Consider the following 24,791-nt stretch of genomic DNA (forward strand, 5'->3'; position numbering starts at 1 on the left):
ATGTATTCAACTGAAGGCTTTTTCATAGAAGCTATGCTATGTATTATCCCTAAATAATACAAGGTCTACCTTTGTAAAAACGATATACTTGTTTCTCTCATCAGTACCATTGTAAGATATTTGCTAAGGCCTTGACTTTGAAATTAGATAATCAATTGTCTGAATTTATTGGATAAGAACAATCTGATTTTGATAAAAGCAGAAACACAGCAATAAACTTTAAAAATATTATTGACAAAGCTTGCAAAAACACTTTACACAGTGCTTCTTTAGATAAGACTGACTGCTCTGTGCCAAGCTACCAGTGGGTGAGCACAGGCTATCTTTTAGAGTGCATGACTCAGAGAAAAAAAGACTATGGTGCAGCTACCTGTGTCTCTTTATAGGCACATGCACCAAGCATGCAGCCATCTACAAAAAGACGCAACCACTTTTTTTTCGTTTCAGTTACCAATTCAGTTTGGATCCTAATTTTAAAAAACAAAGTACTGTGGTTGGTGAGAAGAAACATGGAGGGTAGAAGCAACAAGGAGGGGCAGCAGAATCATGAAGGCCATCGGTAGGAGAAAGCAGGAGTGCTGGTCAGAAGCAACAAAAAGGCGCGGGTAGGGGGAAGCTCCATGGAGGATGCTGGGAGGTGCGAAAAGCACATAAGTACAAGCGCATTATGGATGGCAGTGGGTGAGAAACACATGGAGGAGAGAGAGCAACACGAGCGTGGAGAAGGGGGTGAGTGCAAGGGGAGACAGCTGGAAAACATGCACTCTTGTGGAATACTTAAAAAAAAAGAAGGCTCTAAGGCCAATGTAAGATGATAATATGTCTTTTCGCAAGCCGAGCGCTTGTGCTTTCTGGTAGATGAGACATTAAAAGAGGTTTCTAAAACAGCTAAAGTCTATAACAAATAAAGGACGCTTTGAAAATAGGCTTCTCTTTTGCTCCAGCAATGATTCAGGTAAAAACGTTTGCAGGGCATAAATTTGCTCTTAAAGATTAAGCTATAGAACTTACTGTGTGTGAATTTATCTTTCTTTTCTTAAAAGCAATCATCATAAAAATGAAACTATTTATCACCCAATACATTTATTTTCTAAGGTAAATAGCTTTCTTAAGCACCTTAAATAACCATGACAAGGTTTAACCATCAAAGATAATATAGCATTCTATGAGCAGCAGAGTTCTATTGAAATACAGCCCTACTCTTCATTTCATGATTTTATTCATCCATCTTGCAGTGAGAGGGCTAAACCACTATTTATACCAATTTTGTAAAAAAATTGCATTGAAGATGTTCTGTCACAGTGAGATATAAAATATGCCTGAAAGAAATAGTCTGAGGCATTTGAGCAGCTCTGGAAACTGTGATACAGTACTTGATTTGTTAGTTCTATCCACTGCCAGACTTGGCTTCCAAAGCAGTCCTGACATATGTTATTATACCAGACCCAGTACATTGTGAAGCATGCAAGCGAGTCTGACTACTACAAGGGGTGTTTGGGGAGAGTGCCCCCCAAGACAATATGAGGAAAAATGGCAAACATTGTGCATTCTACAACACATTTTTCATTATATATTTAATTGTATTACCATTGAAACTTTTAGTAATTGATGACCTTAGGGTGCACCGGGATACAACAATGTTTGTTGGGGCCCTTCAATGATTCCTTCACTATCACCCTCCAGCAGTGCCCCAAATCTCTCCACAGCCTCTCTCTCACATGTATTTCATTTGCTTTATAGTGCCTATCATACCAGTGTAGGGTGTCAAAGCACTTTACACCTCACACACAAATAGAGACAATGAATTTAAATCAGAGTGTAGAAAATGTACATAAGACAAAGGGGTCTAAGAGGTATAGGATTGACATGCTATCCATACTGGTAAGCATTTTTTAAGAGTGCTCAGTCTGGAGAAACACAAACTCAGGATTCAAATTGTAAAAAAGTGGTTAGGGGTTGGCTTTACTAATAAGAATGTGTTTCTACCCAAACAAACCCTTTTTGGCAACATTAGGATAATGAAAGAGTGGGGAAAAACATACCTTTCTAATCTGTACCATGCAGTTTACATTCAGCTCTTTGATGGGAGTTTATAGCTCAATGCTAGATTGTGATTGCAGCTTATGAACTGCATAGGAACAAATGATCTCTGTGATAAAAGATGCAACCTACTAAGATATGTACATAAAATACAGTTCTGTGATCTGTGTGATACACATTCTTTGCAGCAGGCATATTCACTTTCTGAGCTACCTTAGATGAGTCAAAACTGCCTGTAGAAAAAACTCTGTCTTTCTCCAGCGGGAAGATTCATAATCAGAGAAAGTTTGAAACTTTTATTGTTGCTAAAAACGGCTGGATATACAAGAAACTCTGCAGCAGTGCTTTTAAAACCATAGCATATTTCAAAGCACATGGTTGCTGGAAACAAAAGTGAGTAGGGAGTGGATTATGCTGGAATGCTGATATTGTTACAGGGGCTGATATTGCAGCACTGCTGCAAAAAAGGCCCCATTTAAAAAAACAGCCATCTGGGGAAATGCTTGATGCCCAGTATGGCCAGTCCGGCCTTGTTTTTTCCGATTCTAGTTGCACATGCGTTACCTGCAAGGATCTGATTCAAGTCACACAATAATAAACAAACACAAAACAGAAGCTTTGCAGCAGTATTTTACTTATCGTTAGATATGTAGCCATCGTTTTCAAAGGCTACATTTGAGATCTCACAAATTAGCAATAAATCTCTTTAAGAGAACTCTAGTTAGAGTTTGATATTGTGATTTTGAATTTAGTCATCCCAGATTGTTTATCGTGATGCAAGCACACAGTTACATATTGTCCTTCTTTATTGTCCAATTCATGACATTCCTCTATAAGTCCTAAAACACAACCTGATCCTCACAACAGATAGGATCCTGCATGAGAAGTGCATTTATATCTTGCACTGGGGTGGAAAAAAACAAAAGGTTAAAGTGTCATTAAAATTGGGAAAAATATCAGTTATAAGTCACTCCTTAAATGCAAAAAAACCCACTAAATTCCACTAGCTATAGCTTACTTAACTAACTGTAACTTCAGACCTGTCAAACCCTACTTATGACCTCACATCTTACATGCAGGGTGTGGGACAATCGACCCCGCCTCACATTCTTCCTTTTTTACATTCTTTTTTTTCTGGACCACATAAAGGCTCCAATGAGAGTACCGCAGAACCGTCAGGCCACTGTTTTATATGAACAAGGGGGTCTGTTAGAATCCCCCCCCCCGCCCAAAATGGCCAGGGGGTCAGAGTGGTCCTACCCTACCCCTTTGTATAGTATTTTAATTTATTTTTAAGGACTCAGTGACCGAGCCTCAGAGTTCTGTTATGGCAGCTGCATAATTGAACGTGGGTAAAAATGCATTCTTTGATCCTCTATAATTTCTCTATCCCCTCCCATTCCCCCTTGGCACATCACCTCGAAACATTCTAACAAGGAGCTGAGGTGGATTATTTTTTGGGGGGAAAGTTTTGTGAAAACTTGTCAAATGGATCCAACGTTATTAGTGAAACAAAAAATGCTGTACCTGTGGGAAGTCTGACCTAACAATAACTACACAGTGGCAATGCTCTACATGGCGACAACCCCACCTATTTGCATAGTCTGCTTGTGGCAAAATATGGAAGGCATTGGAGAAGAGATAATAATTAAATATAATGGTGGCAGAGTGGCATAAGTACAGTTTTCGGGTTTGAGTTTCCTTTCTCACTGTATTGAAAAACCTCTGACAGATTTTGCTTTCCACAACTTATGATTATGTAGCATAATTATTTTACACAATCACGCTTTGTCCAATCATAGTTGCAACACGAGTTTAGCACATAAGGACTCTTTTGGCTCATAGCTTGTGGTTTTCAGAACATAAGAAATTATTATATTTCTTTTGTCCTTGAGTTCCTAGTGACTTAGGCAAAGTCTTTGTAAGCCACACGCTTGCTCCTATTAAATAGAAGTAGAGGCCAATAGTGGCAGCAATTCATCAGTCCGCTCTGGAGACAAGAGGGTCCCTATTCCAAAGGGTTTGGTGCCTGACGTTGTGGTGGGAGATGACATAGATAAATGGTTTGAGGTTTTTGTAATTGCCCTGCATATGTACAAGATCCCTGAGGGGGATTAGTGAGCTAGTCTGTGGAGGCATATCCCTAGTGAGGGGAGGGACAACCTAATGGCCCAAGATGTGTCTGAGATGAGGTATCCCTCCATTAAAGAAGAATGGATCAGGAAGCTTGGTTTGATGCCAGAGAAGTATAGGCAGAAGTTCAAGGACAGTCAGAAGCTATTCCGACAGACCTGTGTGGATTGTGTTGATCCTTTCTGAAAGACACAGGATAGTTGGGTGAAGGGCAATGAAATAAAAGATTATCAGGAGCTGTATAACTTGATTGGACAGGATCACATGTTCAGTCTTTGGTTTCCAGATCTCCGTCAACACCTTGTTGACAGTAAGTTCAATGACCCCAGGAAAGTTGCTAAGGAGGCAGACCGCTGGGTCAGCACCAGGGTCCACTGGAAAGTATCAGGGGGGATCATCACAAGGGTGGGCAGGGTCCTCCATAGAAGTAGGAGGGAGAAAGAAAATCAAGGAGTTCTCTAAAGGGCCCCAAAATAGTTCTTCAGTCAGGACTCTCATCCCCTTAATTAGAAGAAAATGAAATGGTTCCCTGACAGTAGGCCTGCAGGGAAGGTACCCATTAATTGCCAATAGGAAGGGCAATTGAAAGGAGATACCAAGTGTCCCAAACTGGCACAGTGCCCTCCCTCGGTGGGCAGTCACTGGGGCTGACCAGTGTAGCACTTGTGGAGGAGATTGTCCTAGTTAGTTTGGGAGACAGAGTAAAGATTACCCTAGTGTTCCTGGGTAACAGAAAGATGGTGCAGAGAGCCCATATGCCTACTAATACTAGGATGAACAGGTAGTGGGTCACCATTAATGGACAGAGGGTGGATGCTCTGATAGACACTGGAGCCAGTATGACGAGCATCAGGTGTCACCTGACCTCCTCAGAGCAAGTTGTCCCTAATGTTACCCACCTTGATGTTGCAGCTGACAACTCTGAGAGTCACTACCCAGTGGCTCTGGGCCCCTTTGACATTTAGGAGGGTCTCCAGTTACTTGAGGTAGCTGTGCATATCTCCATGCCTAGGGATTGTCTGCTTTGCAATGACCAGGAGCATACTGCCTGGAAGGAGGTGGAGCTCAGGTCCCACTTGAAGTATTTAGGGTTGCCTGAGTTGGTGTGCCTGACCACATGGTCCATGGCAGAGAGGGTAGTCAAGAGAACTTGGTAACTGAGAGAATGGCCCAGGTGCCTGCCAAAAAGAGGAAGTGCAAGGGGCACAGGAAACCTGCTCCTGAAACTTCCATGGTCCAGGAGGAGGCTGGCCCAGAGGGGGCGCCTCGATACTACATTGGAGGATGTGGTGAACAGGGGAACCTGCCTGAGCTATCCAAATTGGCAGTGGGGAGGGGGGTCCCACCAGGGAAGAATTCCGCAAGGCACAGAGTAAATGCCCTACTCTTGTGGGCCTTCAGCAGCAGGCTGAAACCCAGGTCTCTAGTGACACTCCGATGTGTGCTTCCGATGTGTACTGTAGGTCCAGTCCTACATGCCTGGTGAGTGGCAAGTGAAGGGGGAAGTACAAGACCCCCCTGCAACCTTTGCCTTTGCAAGCCATTGGCACCCCCCTTTGAAAGGGTGGGAGCCCTAATACACCAATTGGCAACAGATCTGTTCTGGTCTTGGTAGATCATGCCACCTGGTACCCAGAAGCTATCCCTCTAAGGATTGTGACTGCACCTGCCCTAGCCAGGGCACTGATGAGATCTTTACCCATGTCGGTTTCCCCAAAGAGGTGGTATCAGACAGGGGTACCAACTTCATGTCAGGATTCATGAAGGCCATATGGAAATAGTGTGGAGTAACCTACAAGTTCTCCACTCCCTACCACCCGAAAACAAATGGGCTAGTTGAAAGGGTCATCAGGATCTTAAAAGGCATGATTATGGGCCTGCCAGAGCCCAGGCGTCAGAAGTAGGACATCCTCCTGCCTTGCCTTTTGATCGTCTACAGGGAAGTTCCACAAAATAGAGGTTGGCTTTAGTTCCTTTGAGCTTCTGTATGGGTACCCTGTGAGAGGGCCTCTCAGTTTGGTGAAGGAGGGATGGGAGCACACTCCTGGGAGAGTCCCCCAGGATGTGGTCAGCTACATGCAGGCCCTCCATAACCAAACAGCCTGCTTCCAGGAAACCCACACAAGAGAATCTGGAAGCCAGCCAGGAGGACATGAAATGCTGGTATGACCAGAATGCCAATTTGGTTGAGCTTTGGCCTCACCAAAAAGTGTGGGTGATGGAGCCCCAAGCCCATGCTAAAGAGAGGCCTGTGTTCTCTACACTAGAAGGGTTCTTCCATTTACTAGTCACGCCCTTCAGGTTGAAGATCTCCCATGCCACCTTCCAGAGGTTGGTCATCCAAGTCCTGCTGGGTTGGAGAACTTCAGTAGTGCCTACCTAGACAACATTGAGGTCTTCAGTTTGAGCTGGGAGGATCACCTCTGTCCCCTCCAGGAAGGGCTTAGTGTTCTACTTGGGTCAACAAGTGAGAGGTGGCAAAGTGCAGCCTCTCCAGGCCAAAATTGAAACCAATCTGGCGTGGGAACCACCGCAAGACCCAGACAGAGGTAAAAGCCTTATTAGGCCTCACTGGCTACTACGGGAGATTTGCCAAGGGATATGTCACCATTGTTGCCCCCTTGACAGAGCTGACTTCAGGGAAGCAGCTCCATCAGGTGATCTGGACAAAGGTATGATAGAAAGCCTTTAACACGCTGAAGGAGGCCATGTGCACGACACCTGTGCTCAAGGCCCCTGACTTCTCCCAAGAGTTTATTGTACAAACAGACGCCAAAGAGCATGGTGTAGAGGCTGTGCTCTCACAGCTAAATGAAGAGTGCCTAGATTAACCTGTAACCTTCATAGAAGGCTACTTTCCAGGGAACAGAGGGGGAGTGCAATAGACAGGAAAGCCTTTGCTGTGGTTTTGGCACTGAAAAAGCTGAGCCCATACCTATTTGGTACTCACTTCTGGGCTTAGACAGACCCCTCAGACAGTTAACTCAGAGGAGGGGTGAGATTCCCAAACTGTTGAAGGGGTGCATCTCCCTACAGGGAATGGACTTTACAGTGGAACACCATCCTGGAACAGACCGCACCAATATAAGGTGGTGAAGAATCAAATAGATGCCATATAAAACAGGTAGGGTGATTTAATACAAGGCGTCAGACCAGATACAATCCTACAGGCCATTCGTGAATATTGTCAGAATTTGTATCAGGACAAAACTAGCACCTCAGAGGGCATGCTTAGTTCATATCTAGACTGTAAACAGCTAGAGTCTTTATCAAATGATAATCCGGAGCTGTTAATAGGAGAAATAGAAAATCCCATAGCAGCATTACCTGTGGGTTAAGGCAATAGGATCAAAAGGAATACTGCTGGAAGTGTATAACAATTCTTTCTTCATCCTATAACATTTCTACTGTCTCACTATTTGAACAATTAGTAGAGCTGCTTTTTGATGAAATCCTGGACTCTCACAAATATTATATTATTCTTGAAAAAAAAAAAACAAGCATCCCACAGAGACAGGCTCCTTTAGGCCTTCCTCTCTAATTAATACTGACTCAAACATTTATTTAAAAAATCATGGTCACACCGTTGAGCAGGATTATTGCCAAGTTAGTAGCACCATGAAACTTGGGTTTGTTCTTGGAAGAGGAACAATATATCACATTAATAGAGTGATCAATTTGTTTTGATGTCATTAGTGGTTTAAAAAATCTCTCTAGGATATATTATTTCTCGATGCACACACAACCTTTGACACAGTAACATAGTTTTAACTTTGGGAGGTCCTGGAGAAGATGGGCTCTGGATTTTGCTTGATTAAGTCAATACAGGTCTTGTGTAGAGTAAATTACTCAAAGATAAGACTCAATTAATGTGGATAGTTTCAAATAGTATATATATAGCATGAGACACACAACAATATTCTGCTTGTTCTCCATTAACATTTGCTTTATACTTAAACCCCTCTGTAGAGAAACTATTAAACTCAGAAATAATCAAGCCAGCAAACAACATGGGTATTTAACCAAAGTTTTATCTGATGAGTACAAAATTGCAGAAAATACATAAATTTCATTATAAAAGCGCTAGAATATGAAGCTACGACATTTTTGGTTATCTAAATTAAGGAAAACCCAGATTTTGCAAAATTAATTTTGTACCTCTCAAGATCACTGCATCGCAGAGACAGGCCCATATTTAGGTTTGACTTTGGCTGCAGATGTTAACAAATGGCTCACAATGAATTATGATCCATTACTCTCTAAGACCAACAGAGATTTAAAAACTAGGAATCCCATCCATTTGTGTAATATTTAAAGATGTAATGTTCCTAAGATGACAATACTGCCTAAACTGTTATACCTCTTCAGAGAAATTCTACTACTTTTGATGAATGCCTAGTTCAATACATTAAATTCAGCATGACGCTGCTTTGTATGGGGTCTATAAGTGGTTGGGAAGGCGCAGAAATATTCCGGACTTTTAAATGTTATTATTACTCTGCTATGATGAGACATGTGGGCCTCTTAGTTAAAAATTCTTATTATATAACCTCAGATGCCGCTGTTACCAAAATGTATTTTAGCAGATGTAGTCGTCTTGGTGGACTGTATTTTTTCCAGAGCTGTTTCATGACCATTATTGCAGAATGTGGGAACATTGAAATATCAGATATTTTGGCTAAATATTTATGAATGGTACAATGCCTTCTTTTACACAGATGCAAAAAAATGATTGCTTTCCTAAACAGGTCATTTTAAGTGTCTACAGATCAGAGATTTTATACAAGAGATCAATAAAAATCAATTGGACCTTGGGCTCAACTCCCCTCTAGATGTAATTTGTAAGTGCCCAAATCAGTAAATGAAACCATGCTTTCACTGATTGGTTTGATGATGATGTAGATATTCAAGTCAATTATTGGAGCAGTAAGTTAGATGTGAACTTAAATAAGAAGCTTTATCAACAGTCAATTAATTTTGGCACCAAGTTATTACTCTTGTCTAACCTTAAAATGCTAAATTATGAGATTATTTACAGATTACTTTTTAACATAAAAAAAGGCTACACTAATGGGCGGGAAAAAAGGCTACACTAATGGGCGGGCTTTGTAGCCTTGCCTGACTACGGTGTCAATATGTATGTGGTGATATTGTACATCTGTCTGCAGAATACCTGCAATTGCAATAATACAGAGTTAAATATTTCCTATGGTAGCTTGGATATTGCATATTCAGATTCCATTTTCTTCCAAATGTATTCTGTTGGGTACTGACAATACACACAATGAACCTGGTGTATGCTCTATACCTAATTTTGTGGCTGTTGAATTTGCAATGCTGCAATTTGGGTAGAAATTGATCCCCCAATATATATTGGCACTTCTGGGTAAGATGCTACCCCTGGCGAGGCATTGAAGCGCTTTTTTGATGAGTAGCACGCAATTCCGGAACCCAAAAATGATTAGTAGTGAATTAGTATAGGGAAATATGAAATGAACTTGAGCGGTGGATATGTTAGTCTGATGTTTGGATTGAAAAGAGGAGCAAAGGGATAGAAGAGGGAAAGGTTTAGAAGTATATAGCACTTGCTACCCCTGATGAGGTCCACAAAAAAATAATGCACTTCAGTACGCACAATCCAATGTAACACAATAAGTCCATTCTTGATAAGATTATAATGAAATGATCAAATCCAATCCAAAGGAGTCGAGTTCTTCCACAGCATTTTTACTTTGGAAACAAGATTTCAAACAGTATTTATCCAAACAGCCAACACGTGTTTCGTTCTCTCTGACTATTCCAAGGCTGCAAGATGTATATAGCACTGATGTTAATAATACTGTGATTTTTCTACTCGATAGTATAACAGTGTTCTCAATACCAGTTACACCATGTTATTACAAAAGGCAGGGTATGCAAGTGATAAAATAATACAGCAAAATTAGCACTTGTCCATATGGCATTTCGGACTATACAATGTTCCAAAAATAGGAAACACCCAGTGTCTATATTTTAAAGAACAACGTAAAAATGTTGTGGTGTGACAAGTCGCAAGCATGCAGGTGAGACCATGCTGACCAAAGAGTGAACAGTGCCCTAATTTAAAGATTCCACCAAAAAGATAGATAAAAGTTCTGAAATAAATCATACTTAAGCACAAATGTAGTGCAAAATGTATCTAAAGTCCCTTCCAGCAAGATAGATATAGTAAGGTCGTCCCAGTGGTGGACGGACCCATCAAATGCGTCTGGAAGATAAGAAGCAGTTTGTGTCCATCTGATTAAGAATAAGCCTCAGGAACATATGGGTTACAGTTCCTCACACCACCCAAAAGAATAGGAAATGAGAGCCAAAGTCAACAACCAAAGCATGGGCACTTACCCCCAGTGTGCGTGGTCTTCTCAGTGTTCAGGGGAAGTGTGTAGTGTGACCCTGATAAGTCTACTCGATAACAACAAGCATTTGCAATGCAACCGGTCTCGCATTTGCAAAGTTTAAAGTTGTTGGTATTGTATATGACAATGTTTTTTGCATGGTCTGGTCTGTTGTGCACCCTCAGACCCCATGGAAAGCCTCCTCCCCCACTCGAGAGTATGGTCTGGTCTGTTGTGCACCCTCAGACCCCATAAAATGTCCCCTCCCCCACCTGAGAGCATGTGCTCTGAAGATCTGTTTAGATCAAGCGATGGCCCACGAGTGGGCGCACTGTGGAGTCCCTAATATTACAGAAACTACCTTTCAAATAATGTATATACGGATGTATGTGTGCACGAGCTGCATCAGTTATAGGGTAATGTTTCATTGTTCTGCAACTTCGGGCGAGGCTTGGCCGCTTTCTTGGCTTGCAGGCGCTCCTCTGCATCTGGTAACAAGTGGGAGAGGAGGGGGAAGTGCTCGGAACAGGCCCCCTCGGAATGCCTGTGTCTACAACTAACAAACGAAAGGCACGCCAGCTGCCAGTAATCCAACTGAGGCTTGCCGCGCTAGTTAAATAAACATGTACATGTCCGAAAGGGTGTGTGTGTGTGGGGGGTGGAGGGGGAGAGGTAAAGAACTGGTGAATGGTTTGTGATTGCTGCCTGTGGCTGGTGCTAAGTTAGAGCCATTGTAGGCAGCTGCTTTAGACGCTATCATAAACTCACCAGATGAATACTAATGTCCGTGTTGCAAGATTAGAAGGAGTGCCCAAACAGCAAAATATCATTTAGCATGGGACTCCGATAACCCTAGCACAGGAGCGGTTTCTGTGCATGGTCGGCGGTGCACAGCTGATTGGTTAGAACGTCGCAGCACAAACAATGCAGTTGACAGTTCAGAGCACTGTGTTTTTTCTCGTCGTAGATTACAGTAGGAGCTCTGTCCCCGGCTTAATTTGATTCTGCACTGAAAACAGATGAATTGAGCCAACAGTCCCATAATAACTTCTCACCACTGCGTTAGACAATTCAACTGTATGTACTGGTGTTTTGAGACCACCTCTTAACCAATTTAGTCCTGGTGCATAGCATAGTAGGAGGTGAAGAATTATAGTCTGACCCTCCTGCAAATACAACTAGGATAACAGCACCCGGTTACACTTCTGCTTAGAACTTCACAGCAGCGTTTGATTACAATGCACGTGCAGGTGGGAGACGTGCATGTTTGCCGCCTACTCCCTTTACAAGCGAGTTTAGAGAGCTGCGTTTGTGCACGGCAGCCTAATTCGCCCCCCTCCCTTACCGTCTGTCAGTCCCTTTTCCCAGTCCCTTTTCCAGTCGAGTGGTACAGAGTAGAGTGCATTGGCATACCGCGTATTTGGCTAGAGTGCAGTGTTGAAGAGTGGCATAGAGTGGAGTGGTGTAGAGTGCAGTGATGTAGAGTAGAGTGGCGTAGAGTGCATTGTTGTAGAGTAGAGAGGCATAGGGTGAAGTGATGCTGAGTGGATTAAAGTTCAGTGGCCCAGAGTGGAGTATGCATTGTAGGGTAGTACACTGTCATTACAGACAACATATTTTCAATTGAAATGACCATTACATTTGCACCTGCATACAGTTTTACTGCACACAAACGATAATGAGTTTGAATTACATCACTGAGTGCATTGATTTGGTTTGATCATATTAAAGTGTTTGTTTCCAACAGAATTAACAAAAATGGGATTCATTTGTGCTTTTCTATTTCTGATATATTCTAGAATACTTGCAGTTTCATTTAAATGTTATGTGCTTGTAAAATACCCTTTGCTACCCCAGTATCCAGCAAGATTGTCACATACATCTTCTGACTATGAAGTCAGAGACAGAAAAGTAAACACCAAGCACTCTTGGAAGACAGAGTCTGACATTTGACCTCTGTCTTTGAATGCACAGCAAATGTGACAAGATAAGAACGAGATGTACAGGCCTGTTTAGAGAAAGGCAACTCTTGTGAGAATGCAAGGAGAGATAGTGTGAAAACACTTTGCTCCCCAGGAGGGATGAACTCAAGCTGAACAGCCCTAAATAAATAAAGCCCGAAAATGTGAGTTACAAACCACAAGCCAATGCTAAGCAACGGGCGGAATGTATTTCCAGGGAAGCTTTTGGAACGTCCCCAAGATGTCTTTAGGCTGTCTGGTAGCATTCAACCTATAAACAGATGCAATTGGACAAGTGTTCCCCACTTTTAACCCTTCCTCCTTCGCATGGCATAGTGGCTGACGACAAAATGAAACGTATGGGTAACGTATTCAGCGCCCCACAACAGGCTCTGTAATCGTCTGTGAGACGATTTGACAACTTTTGAATGTGCTCTGTGAGATTTTAAAGTTCTTTTTGTTAATTTTAAGTGTAACATAGATTATTTTGTTGCGTTTGTTTCCTGTGAGCTGAGCGGGTTCAAAGGTCATATAATATTGCAAGCTGCGATGCTACTGCCTTCATCATTTTGATAAAAAACGAAACCAGATTTTCATGCCTTAAAACACACCAGAGTCGCCCTTGAACTTCGAGATGGCGTCCTCCTTCGCCCCATGCCCCCACCTCTTGTGGACTGCACGAGCTCCTCCGCCTCAAGTGAAAATGAAAGTGATGTTCGCATGCCGCTCTGCTTGCAGCGTGACTCCACATTTCTGAGGAGGGATCCGGGGGCACCAGCTGCAACTCGTGGCTGCATGTTTGAGATAGCCGGGGTGCCTCTTCTCCACAGTTGGGCGTGATCGTAGGTACCTCGAGCAGTGACCATGAGCTGCGCTTCCGCATACCAATGGCTGGAGTGGCTTGGAGCAGCATCATGCTTTTGTTATCGGCCCCTTCCTGCTGTCTGTGTGCATGGTTAAGTGAAAACGCCAGCGAGTGAAGTGCAGCTATGCGTGGACTGAGTTTTAGTGAACACATTGAAACGGAGGCAATTTTAAATGAGAGGCAGATAAATTAAAGCTATTTATGGCCTAAAAAATGCAAATCTCCCGCTGTAACCGGGTATGTGAACAACTAACGCCACTAGTATTTATGAAATGGATAGCAACACCACTCACCAGATAACGTCAGCCCGTCAGGTAAGAGGTCCAACAACAAGCAAGGAATTGAAATCAGTGGTGTGCGCGCACCACAGAGGAGCGGGAATCGAAACCAGTGGTACGCGCGCACCACAGAGGAGCGGGGCAAGAGAGTTCAGCAGCGATGCGAACGCATGCTGCTGCACGTGCTATACACGGACGGGAATGGGCATTGCAAAGGCGGGACATGCGCCCGCCTTTGCCCAATCGCGTGCCTTTTTTTTTTTTTAAACACACAAAAGCCAATGCCTGCCGGCAAAAGCCTGATCACACGCATGAGCGTGTGGTCCGCTTTCAAAACCCCCTTACAAGAGGTCTCGCGCTGTGCGAGCAGTACTGCGCACTGCAACTCTAGGCGCGAGACCTAAAAAGGGAAGGGGACATTAGGACTCAGAGTGAAATGATAAATTGAGTTAATTCAAAGGATGCTGATATGATGTACAGAGCAATTAAAGCAACAGTTAGCAAAGTCTAACGGATCTCACAACATTGCAGACAAAAACTAACAAACCGGTGCAGCTGATAATGAGTAAGTCAAACCATTAAATCTAGCAATAACAAAAAGAATAGGAGACCATCCATGAATAAAAAAGTCCATAGAATCAATCGTATATACGGAAGTGCATATAAAAGATCAGCCCACTGATCATTCGCATTATCCATATCTGTGTGGGAGGTACATCCCCAATGTTAAAGTGAACAATAAATAAATAATGTATATAGCAAAGGGGATGAGGTGCAGTATTGTGCACCCCCTAGTGGTGGCTTCTTGCCCTACCCAAACAACGTTTAGATGTCGTGTTAAGAACCTTATGGGGATTGTGGATCTGTTAAGTCCGTTATGTATAAAAATGGCCGTAAATGAACGACACATTCAATATTATATTTATCTTATTTCTGTGGGTAACAGGTCCCTAATTGAGAAAGAAGGATCAGGTTTAATGGTCAGGTATAAGGGAGTGGATAGCAGGCCGCATTAAGGAGAACCACCAAGTGTATTCTTACCCGTTCCGCGGTGTCTGGGGTATGTAGAACACCGTGATACCCAAGGGATCAAACGAGTCCCACTTAAGTAAACAGAAGTCAGCGACGGACATGAAAATAAAGAAGGGAAGGACGGCCAGGATAGTTCAAAAGTGGCTGCCATCTTGCGATGATGTGTCGCCTCATTAAATCACATGAAATCAAAAGAAATTCATACTGGATGAGCCAAATGGCACTAAAATAGGGGGTGAGCGTATGAAAGCTCATGGGGTGAGAAGGTACCAGAATTCGGTCCCGTTGAGGACTGATCCATCAATAACTGTGTTTGTCTAATTGAGAAGGAGAAGACGGAGGGCATAAAATAAGGTCTTTGTTATCCACCACAGTGCAAATCTGGAATGACATCGTACCAATAATGTCTAAAGAATCCGATGGGAGCATGCAGGTGGTTGGCTATGCTGTCTATTGGTGAGCCATCCAGATGTGTCGTGAGTTCGTGAAAAACATGTAAAGTTAAACCACACGCCTGCCAGTCGTCACCAATGGAGGGCATGACGGTTTGTCAGGTATGGTAACCATACAGATATTGTGTTCCAAAGCATCCCTGTACACTTTGCTAGAAAAGAAAGCAGCAAGAGAAATCATGCACAAACCTTATTCCACCATGTAGTGAATTTAAAATAGGGTATTCCCACATGATATGGTTAAGTAAAATTTTACAGATCTTATAAAGTCATAACCACAATAGTATGTGTGCAAATACAGTTCCCGTACAAATTTCAATAGGCATTCCTGTGTATTTTTACAGATTGATATATATATATACATGTATATATTAACTTTGAAACCAACAGTGCAGATATATGCGTTGTTACTGATATTCGTTCTCATATGTTTCTAGGAAGACATATAATTCTTTATCAATGTTGGGACCTAGTTCTACCGCCCTCAATTTGATGATCCAGTTGGTTTCGCGCTGCCTTAATCTAAGCGTCCTATCTCCTCCCCTCGGTAATGGTTTTACATGTTTAATTCCATGAAACCTGATGTTCAATAGCTTATTGCCTTGGTGAGCCATGTTGTGATGTGTCGCAATCGGATGGTGTGGAGTTTTGTTTCTTATCGCTCTTACGTCCTCTTGTATCCTTTCTTTAAGCGGCCTTTTTGTGCTTCCTACATACACATGGCCACATATGCATTTGATGCAATATACCACAAATTTGGTATTGCAGTTAATAATTTAGCGGATGTTGTGCAATTTGCACATATTGTACTTAAAAGTTGTGATTTTGTCTAGAGTAAAACCACATACACAGCATGCACCACATTTGTAAAAACCAATAAGTGGAGAGGGTAACCAGGTATCTTTTTTGAGTGCTGGTAGGTAGCTCGGACACAGAATCATCTTGAGTCAGTATGTTCCAATGTTTTTTCAGAATTGTATACACCTCCGTACTTAATGCTGAATAGGGAGTGATAAATGCAATCTTTCTTTTGCTCTTTTTACTGTTTTTAATTTTGAGTAAGCTATCACCCTTAACTCTATTCACTCTGTTGCATGCTTGTGTCCGTTACCCTTATCAATTGATAAGGGTAGAGGACAGGTTTTCTAACAGAGGTTACAACAAAGACCTATTGACACAAGCATGCAACAGAAGTATATTGGCAGTCAGCTTGGAGGCTGCTGTTGATGTGACTGTGATATCTGGAAAAGAGATGTCCACAATTTCCTCCATGAGATTGTCAGCCTCAATTTATTCTCCATATCTGACCATACCTTTACATCATACAAGGTGATCAAATCCATTTTTGGTTTGAATATTAATGGTATCTAGAAGCGAAATCTTCATCTGAAGCAGCATGGAAAACAATGAATGCTTTAGCAATAGCTTTCATCTTCCAGGTGTAGTTTCTAGGAACTGACAAAGCAAATTCAGCTATGTAAGCGAAGGTCTCAACTCTTTCTACTACTTCGGTTTCCAGGTAAAATTGCTTTCATCTTGATTTATTTGTTTGTGAAATCCAAAACACGATATCACTTTTTCCGTTAATAATCTAGATGCTGTTCTCCTTACAGCAATGTTCTGTATTTAGAAGCAATTACTGAAGAAGATATGGAGCTGTCTGACAAGAGTATGGAATCATCAGCACATAATAGGTTAACAATTGAGGTTTTTAGATTTTCAGTGTCAGAGACCTTTTCAGAAGTTTCACAGGGAGAGCATTTATTTTTGATATTGTAAACCAAGGGTGTAGCAGTATCCATTACTTTACCCTGGTTTTTAGGGCGTATTTGAAATTACTGGCCTTTTTCGCTATATAAAGTTGTATCTTTGTGTAGCTTCCTAACCCATAAGATCAGGTATGCATCCAGGGATGCTTTTCCACCTTTCAAAATAGTTTGTTCAGGTTGATGAGATCAAATGCAGATGAGAAGTTCAAGAAGGTTCCATAAAGACCCAGTTTTTTGTATTCCATATTTTGACACCAAGTGTTGGAGATGAAGGTCTAGTTGATGGTGGAGATGCCAGGTCTAAATCTATCATTGTAGATGGTCAGGATGGATTGGTCTTCTGCCTTACCCTATGAATCATTTGAAAAGCATATCAACTCATATTTTTCAATGTAGGTCAGTGTAGTGTCCATTTCGCAGATGCACTGCTTTTCATGCTTTTTAATATTTTATCTGTTTCAGTACACCAGACACATAGGGCCAATATATATATGGTGTGCAGCACAATAATATTTAAAAATAAAAATAAGGCTTAGGAAGGTTTAGCACAACAAGAGCCCCATTGAAGTGTCCATCAAATTGTGCCAAGCTCATTCCATAGTGTGTCTAAAGCTATCCAACGTGTTCACAGAAACGAAAGGGGCTGAAGTGAAGTCAATTTATTTGGCGATACACACTTATTCAGCAGCAGGAATGAAATGTCCAACTAGTCCTAGGATTCTTTTAAACTGAACCTCTATCAGAGAAGAAGGGGATCTTTTTTGCAGCCGCGGTCCGTGGAGGGAGTTCCGTGGGGCGGTGGGGCGGGGGAGGGGCAGGGTGGGGGGTTCTAAAAACCGGAATATGGATAATTACAGGTAAGTAAACAATTAAATAAATAAAACGAATTTTGTAGCGCGCGCTGCCTCGCATTTTGCGATGCAGCATGCGCTACGAAATTAGTTTTACTTATTTAAATAGGCTGCAAAAAAGATCCCCTTCTTCTCTGATAGAGGTTCAGTTTAAAAGAATCCTAGGACTAGTTGGACATTTCATTCCTGCTGCTGAATAAGTGTGTATCGCCAAATAAATTGACTTCACTTCAGCCCCGTTCGTTTCTGTGAACACGTTGGATAGCTTTAGACACACTATGGAATGAGCTTGGCACAATTTGATGGACATTTCAATGGGGCTCTTGTTGTGCTAAACCTTCCTAAGCCTTATTTTTATTTTTAAATATTATTGTGCTGCACACCATATATATATTGCCCCTCCCCCGCCCTACCGCCCCACGGAACCCCCCACACGGGCCGCGGCTGCTTTTTTGGTAATCAGGGTGTGTCTTCAGTTTCAAGCAGGGCATTAAGTAGTTGAACAGTGGACACTGATAGGTAACTATTCTGAGGCTTAAAATTACTCCCACTTTCACAGAAAAAGAACATCAGCAAATTTGTGCCTCATTTGCTTCAGGCTTTCTTTTTCCATATGTTCGCAAGATAAACACACCACATGGATTATAGAAAGAACAAGATTTCCATAGTCAATCTGACCACATTATATATTACTCGCAGCATTAAAAAATATTTTTTTTTTAGGATTAATGTATCTAAATGCATGTGAAAAAAATAATTAAAAATGTGATTGTTGAGTCAATACCAGAACGGCCTCCAACCACTTGTATGGGCAGCATGCTCCACTGTGAGCCAGCAATGATAGGCTCATTGCAACAAATAAAAAATAAACAAAAAATAATGCCATTCCTAGACATGGCCCAAATAGTGATCTTATCTTGGCCCTTCTGGGCAGCTTCATCATCAATACATGCTAAAATGTATTCAGACCACCTAAGATCGTCCAAGGTAGCACCCGCATCTGTACACAGTATTTATCTACAGAATAAGATGTGCAAAGCTACAAAACAGCACAAATGGTATGAAGTGGATTCGGTCACAAGCCTTTTCTATACAAAGAAATAAAGTAAATGAAGGGGCAGAGCACCCGGAGTAAAAAGCGTATCACTTGAGAGGTTAACCACATTTAAGGGACACCAGAATATTCCTTTAGGGCTTTAAAGATAAGGCTTATGTTGTGTTAAGATCCTTTTTATACTTCCTATCAAGAGGGATGCTATCAAACGTGATGGCGTCAGTAACAAAATGTGAATTCTAAGCAGTGATATTTTTTTGCAAACCAGACCTTGATTTTTTATTGTTGCCGTTTTAAAATAGATTATATCAGAAGTCGTGAGCACAAAAGGAAATCGCTCTGTTTTGCACATCCTTTTCTCGCTAGGGACAGTGGTCGAACGGTCCTTTTTCAACAACATAAAAGCATATTTCTGCCTAGGACACCATTCAGCAATCTCTAAAATGATGAAAGGTTCCAATAACCTAGCTCAAAAACAGAAAAGTTGTCATGGAAACAACTTACCAGCTACTCATCAATTTATGTAAACGAATGTGCAACCGGAATAAATGCAGACTTTTCTCTTCCTGACACATAATTCTGCAAAGTTTTATTATCTGTGAAATTGTATTGAAAGAATTTAAAAATATAAAACCACTTTACGCTTCCTGAGAGCAAAGGATAAACAAACGAAGAACATTTTGAAACAATGAAATGAAAAATATATATGAGACATGCAAATTCTACTCAGTTCATTGCCATAAATGTTTTCTGTGGTTTGAAAGTATGTTGTTACTGGATTAATGTGATATTTCTCTCAAATTAATCGTAGAGGAACTGTATAAAGCTCACCATTTTCACAGAAAGGGATGGTATGCTAAAAATAAAAGGTCTGTCATTTTTTAGGTCTGGCTATAGATTAAGTTGTCTGTCAGAGTTCATATCATCATCACAAAATGAACACAACACTAAATGAAGAGAAAGTTGCTATGGTTCAGCCCCCTTCGGCCATTAGCTTGCATGGTGGAAATCCCTTCAACTATAGCTTGTCTTCTATATTGTCTAATTTTTGAATAACCAATGATATTAAATGGACGTTTCCATATGATTTTTGAAAATCACACTTTCTAAGTACAGTGACTGGTATAACCTATAAATATTAGGGTGTCTTCAACAGATTCTTAGAGAATACTCTCCTGAAGTAGATGGTCACCGTGGTATTTCCAGTACGCCTTGAGCGGCATGGGAGTGATATTGTCAGTTTGCAGCTATGTGAGGTGTTGGCGGTTTCTTAAATGTTGAGCTGCGATCTGAGGATGGATTTCCATACTTCGTGTCTCTCAGTGTGTAAGATAAGGTCCATTTTACCTTTCCTTTGGAGGAGCAGTGGTAGATGTCTGCGAAAAGTAATTTGGGATGCTGTCTGATCAGTTTCTGTTTAAAGTTCTTCTTCGCTTTGGGTGAGAGGTCAGGCGGGAAACTGACGGTGAGGGAGTTCAGGCCGTGCGGAGTTACATGGTTCAAAGAGGGGGGACGGTGTGGGTTGACGTGGCAGAGGGCATTGTGTGTGAGTGGGACAGGGGGCAGGCACCTACTTGAGGACAGAAAAATGCTTCCAGAGAGTCCTCGGAGGGTAGCAGGAGAGTGATTGAGAGATTTTAGATGTTATTACATGGGTTAGCTAATGAGAGCAGACTCAGGGGTGCAGTGGAATGGGGTGCGGGCGGTGTAGATTGTGGGGTCGCCTCTGTTGAGAGTTATGGTCCTGGGTGACTCTCAAAAGGTTAAGCACAAATTGATGGTGGTGACGAGTGAGCTCGGTCTCTCTGCTCTCTTCCTGTTGGGGGGGTACTGAGCAGCATAGAACTCATTCCATGGTGGGTGTAGTCCACTCAGAGATGGTCATATTAGACCAAATAAGAACAGGGATGTATTAAACCAAATACAATCAGGGTCAAACAATGAGCAGCGTGGAGCTCCTATCCGTGGAGGGAGAGTGCCATTTAGTGGTGGTGGTTTTGTGGTTGTCGGGTCGGGGTTCAGTGTCCTAGGCGGCCATCTTGAAATTGGTAAAGGAGAGCTCTACACCTTGGGAGAGGAGAGGTTAGTCACAGGTTGCGACAAGGGATGGTCGCGCTGCATCAAGGGCAGGTCAGCAGTCTGTTCGGAGATTGATGGTGCAGTTAAGTTCTAGGTTGTGTTATTATTCTGCCGATTTGAGGTCATGGAAGCCATCTTAGGGACAGGCACAGGCGATTGGTGGGGGGTGTTGTCAGCTCGGGACTTAATTTGCAGAGGGGGCCGCACTTGCCAGTTGGTGAGAGGCTGTCTGAGTACCTCACTTCTTGTACTCACTTGAAGGCTCAGTAGTGTAGCGGGTCCGGCTACTAGTAGCTTGCCGGGTGGCCATCTTGGAGTCAGGCATCGTACATTGGTACAAACATTGTGCTTGGTACCTCAGAGATAATTAGTACAGACTCTCTTTAGGAGGTTAATTGCTCACTGTGACCTTTGCGTCGACTATATGACTTTAACACTTGTTATTCTGTGACTCCCATTTATGAAGTGTTCCAAATTGTAATTCACCTGCAGTTCTGAACGTATCTGCAATTTTGCACATTGCATTTAGTTATGTGTGTAAAATACGTTTCCTTTTTAAAGTAAGCTGAGTGAACAGTAATTTATTGTCTTGCTGAGTACCGAGTATGTAATCCAGAGTTCCTACCCCAGTCAGCTCTGGGCTGCTCTGCCTCGCTACCCATTGAGCCAAGTGCAACCAGTGGTTTGAATGTCTCCGTAGAGATTGAGGTATCAGATCACCAGAGGTGAAAACTCACATTTGGCACATTTGAGGGCAAAATAATTCTGAGTGCTCTGACTACTCGTGAAAGTGATCTTTCACTTCTTGTAATCCTAGGGTGGTCAAATAATCACTCAGTAGGTACAGTGTTGGATTTCCCACTAAGTACCTCATGGGTGTGCCTAGAGATATTAAAGAGCCTTGATATATTAATAACTGAAAATTAAACACACTAAATCCCACACTCAAAATTCTTCTGAGGGTCTAGTGTGTCAGTATTAGTGTTCTCATAAAGTAAACAAAGGACAAATACTATAATATAATAATACATCTGGAGCTGAAATTAGTAACTTTCTTTCTCGGAAAATGGAGTGGGGTATGCTCACTGAATATATTGTTGTCGTAGAATGCACAGGATCTTCACATATGCTTGGTGAGCTCTGTGGAACTTAATTTGTACTGATGTCTGCATGTTGTGGGAACCAGAACTGACTTTTGAAGAAGGCGACTTTTCATCATCAATCTTGGACAAGGAGCACAAGTCAAAACGGCAAAAACAGAGATTGAATGAGGCAGAGAAGAAAGAAAAAACGTGAGAAGGGGTAGAAAGGGAAGCAAGTGAACCTGCAACACTGTGGTAATTAGAGTCATGGAGGTAAATACAGCCTGAGTATTCAGCAAACTCAGCATTCAGAAGTGCCAGTAGCAGTCTCCTAACAAATACCTTGACCTGTCCAATTATTTTTTATTAAATTAAGCATTGGAGTCCCGTAAATGGTGCCCTCAGAAGACAAGCCAGTTCTCTGTCGAATGTGGAGGACTCTGCATCATCTTTGAAAATTGATAGACTTTAGTAAAGCATGAAAAAGGAAAGGCTTCCACCTTTAGTCTTACATTGAAGTAACTCCAAAGGATAGCACAAGATGCTTGACTCCAGTTCTGACCACAGGAAAGAACACTTAGGGCCTGATTACGAGCCTGGCAGTCCACAGACCTTCAGACTCATGGGGGCGCGGCAGTGGCGGTCTCCCGACCACCCTATTATGAGTCCAGCTGTGGGACCACCATAGCCCCGCCGCAGCTGCCAGGGAACAGCCGTTCCCTGGAGGTGTTACAGTGGTCAGGAGGCGTTAATATGCTTGGCGGGACCGCTGAGGTCTGGCCAAGCATATTACGAGTTTCTTCTCCACCAGCTGTGTCATGGAAGTTCATACTCCCTGAACACCGTGGCGTGGAGGAAACAAAGGGGCACTGCAGGCCCCCTGTGCCTCCTCCACATCGGGGTGCACACAGGGAGCCCAACATGTGCCCCCCTGTGTACATACACCCTAGTACATACAAGGCAAAGACTTCACAGTCCATGCAGTGCAGGAACTGTGTTTGACCTTCCCATTGCGGTGCCCATTTTCAGAGGCACCGCTGTGGGAATGGCAAAAACCAGCCTGCCAGACAGGAGGAAACTCCTAATCTGATGGGCGGCCGGACCATGGCTTTGATGGTGCGGGGGCGGGGCAGTCCCGGTGCCGCACAATCAATGTGGTAATCGGTCCCTTAGAGTGTGGAGAGTACGCAAAGTACAAGTATAAAATACATATTGTTACATTAGTACTTCCACCGACATACATTTGAAATCCCCTTTATTTTTCTACTTACACATTCAGAGGTTGCCAAGCAGGCCACTGTGCTTTCGCTTTCACCACTGTTAACACTTCATTCCCCTACAAAGAAGAAAAAAGGGTTTGTTACAGAAAGATATTAGCACTCTAGTGTTACTGATATCATGTAGATATGAACATATCACACCCTCTACAATAACATGAATGAAAAAGAGAAATAAAAACAGTAGAAGAGAGTTAACGACAGTACAAGTCTTGACAAAACAGCCGTAAACCGTTCATGCTAAGAAACTGGACGAAAATCGACAGCATCATTTTTTCCCATCATCATTTTTAGTTTGACTATAGACCGCGTTAACTTGATTTTACAAAAAGGAAAATAAGGATTACAGAGAGACAGTGTTGGCTTTTAACTAGTGGCTTTCATCCACTTTTCATGATTTGTCATTGGATTGGATATTCAACAAGGCCATGGGTTTTGTGAATAGTTGCATTGTTCCATTTTATTTTTCAGCCCATAGGGTTTTGTGCCCTTTTGTTAGACTCCAGGGTCCATGTCATGCAGTGTGTGCCAAGGCACTTTGGTGTTACAGAAAATGTCTGCGTGGCCCCTTCTGTTATATAGATTGTGCTAGCACTATATATGTGAGGGTGCAATCTCAAGTGGGAGTTTTTCTCATTAAAATGAGGAAGTGGCCAAATTCCGTTGAGGGAATCCTTTGCATTTGCATCCACGATATACTATACATAGTGACTGTTGGACCTGGCCATTTTTGCAGGGTTATTCCCAAACTTTATGCCTTTTCCCTCCTATTTTTCCGACCCTTTTTTGTTGGCTTCAGGACTCTGGGCACTTTACCACTGCTGATCAGTGCTAAAGTACAAATGCTCTCTGTGTAAATTGTGATTCTGATTGGTTCCCCCTGTTTGGCATATTTGATTTACAGGTAAGTCCCTAGTAAAGTTCACTATGTGTGCCCAGGGCATGTAAATCAAATGCTACTATTGGGCCTGCAGCACTGGTTGTGCCACCCACAGGAGTAGACCTGAAACATGTCTCAGGTCTGCCATTGCAGTGTCTATGAGTGCAGTTTTAAACTTCCATGTTGACCTGGCAAGTGCACCCACTTGCCAGGCCCTAATCTTCCCTTTTACTACATGTAAGGCACCCAGAAGTTATGCCCATGGTAACCGTGTTGTCAGGGCGCAGTGTATGTGAAAGGTAGGACATGTACTGGTGTGTTTTATATGGCCTGATAGTGAAAGACTGCCAATTTCGTTTTTCACTATTGCAAGGACTAGCTCTCCCATAGGCTTTCAACAGAGCTGCTTTGTAACATCTTACAAGTACAACTTTCAATTGGGAACAGCTAGAGATTTAGACATTGGGCTCTCTAAGCTCAGGATTTAAAAACTCAGGTTTCACTAAAGGTGTTTTTTAAATTGTGTGTTCAAAAATGCTAATTTAAAAAGTGGGCATTTTCTTGTTTGACCTTCCTGTGCCTTTGCCTGCGTGTGGAATCCACATCTGGTTTAGACTGGCAGTTGGGCTGGCTGTGCATTCACTCTAGACAGTCACACAACGGG

General features: G+C 42.4%; 1 protein-coding gene across 2 annotated transcripts in view; it reads right to left on the minus strand.

The window, feature by feature from the left end:
* SPON1 (spondin 1) overlaps positions 1–24,791 on the minus strand; it is a 1,174,735-nt gene that overhangs the window by 147,688 nt on the left and 1,002,256 nt on the right. For both annotated transcript variants that reach the window (XM_085648231.1, XM_085648230.1), the window contains exon 7: positions 23,242–23,306. In XM_085648231.1, coding sequence (XP_085504357.1) covers positions 23,242–23,306 — 65 coding nt within the window. The remainder of the gene's footprint in view (positions 1–23,241; positions 23,307–24,791) is intronic.

Source organism: Triturus cristatus, chromosome 3_2, assembly GCF_964204655.1.
Source record: "Triturus cristatus chromosome 3_2, aTriCri1.1, whole genome shotgun sequence".
Lineage (NCBI taxonomy): Eukaryota > Metazoa > Chordata > Amphibia > Caudata > Salamandridae > Triturus > Triturus cristatus.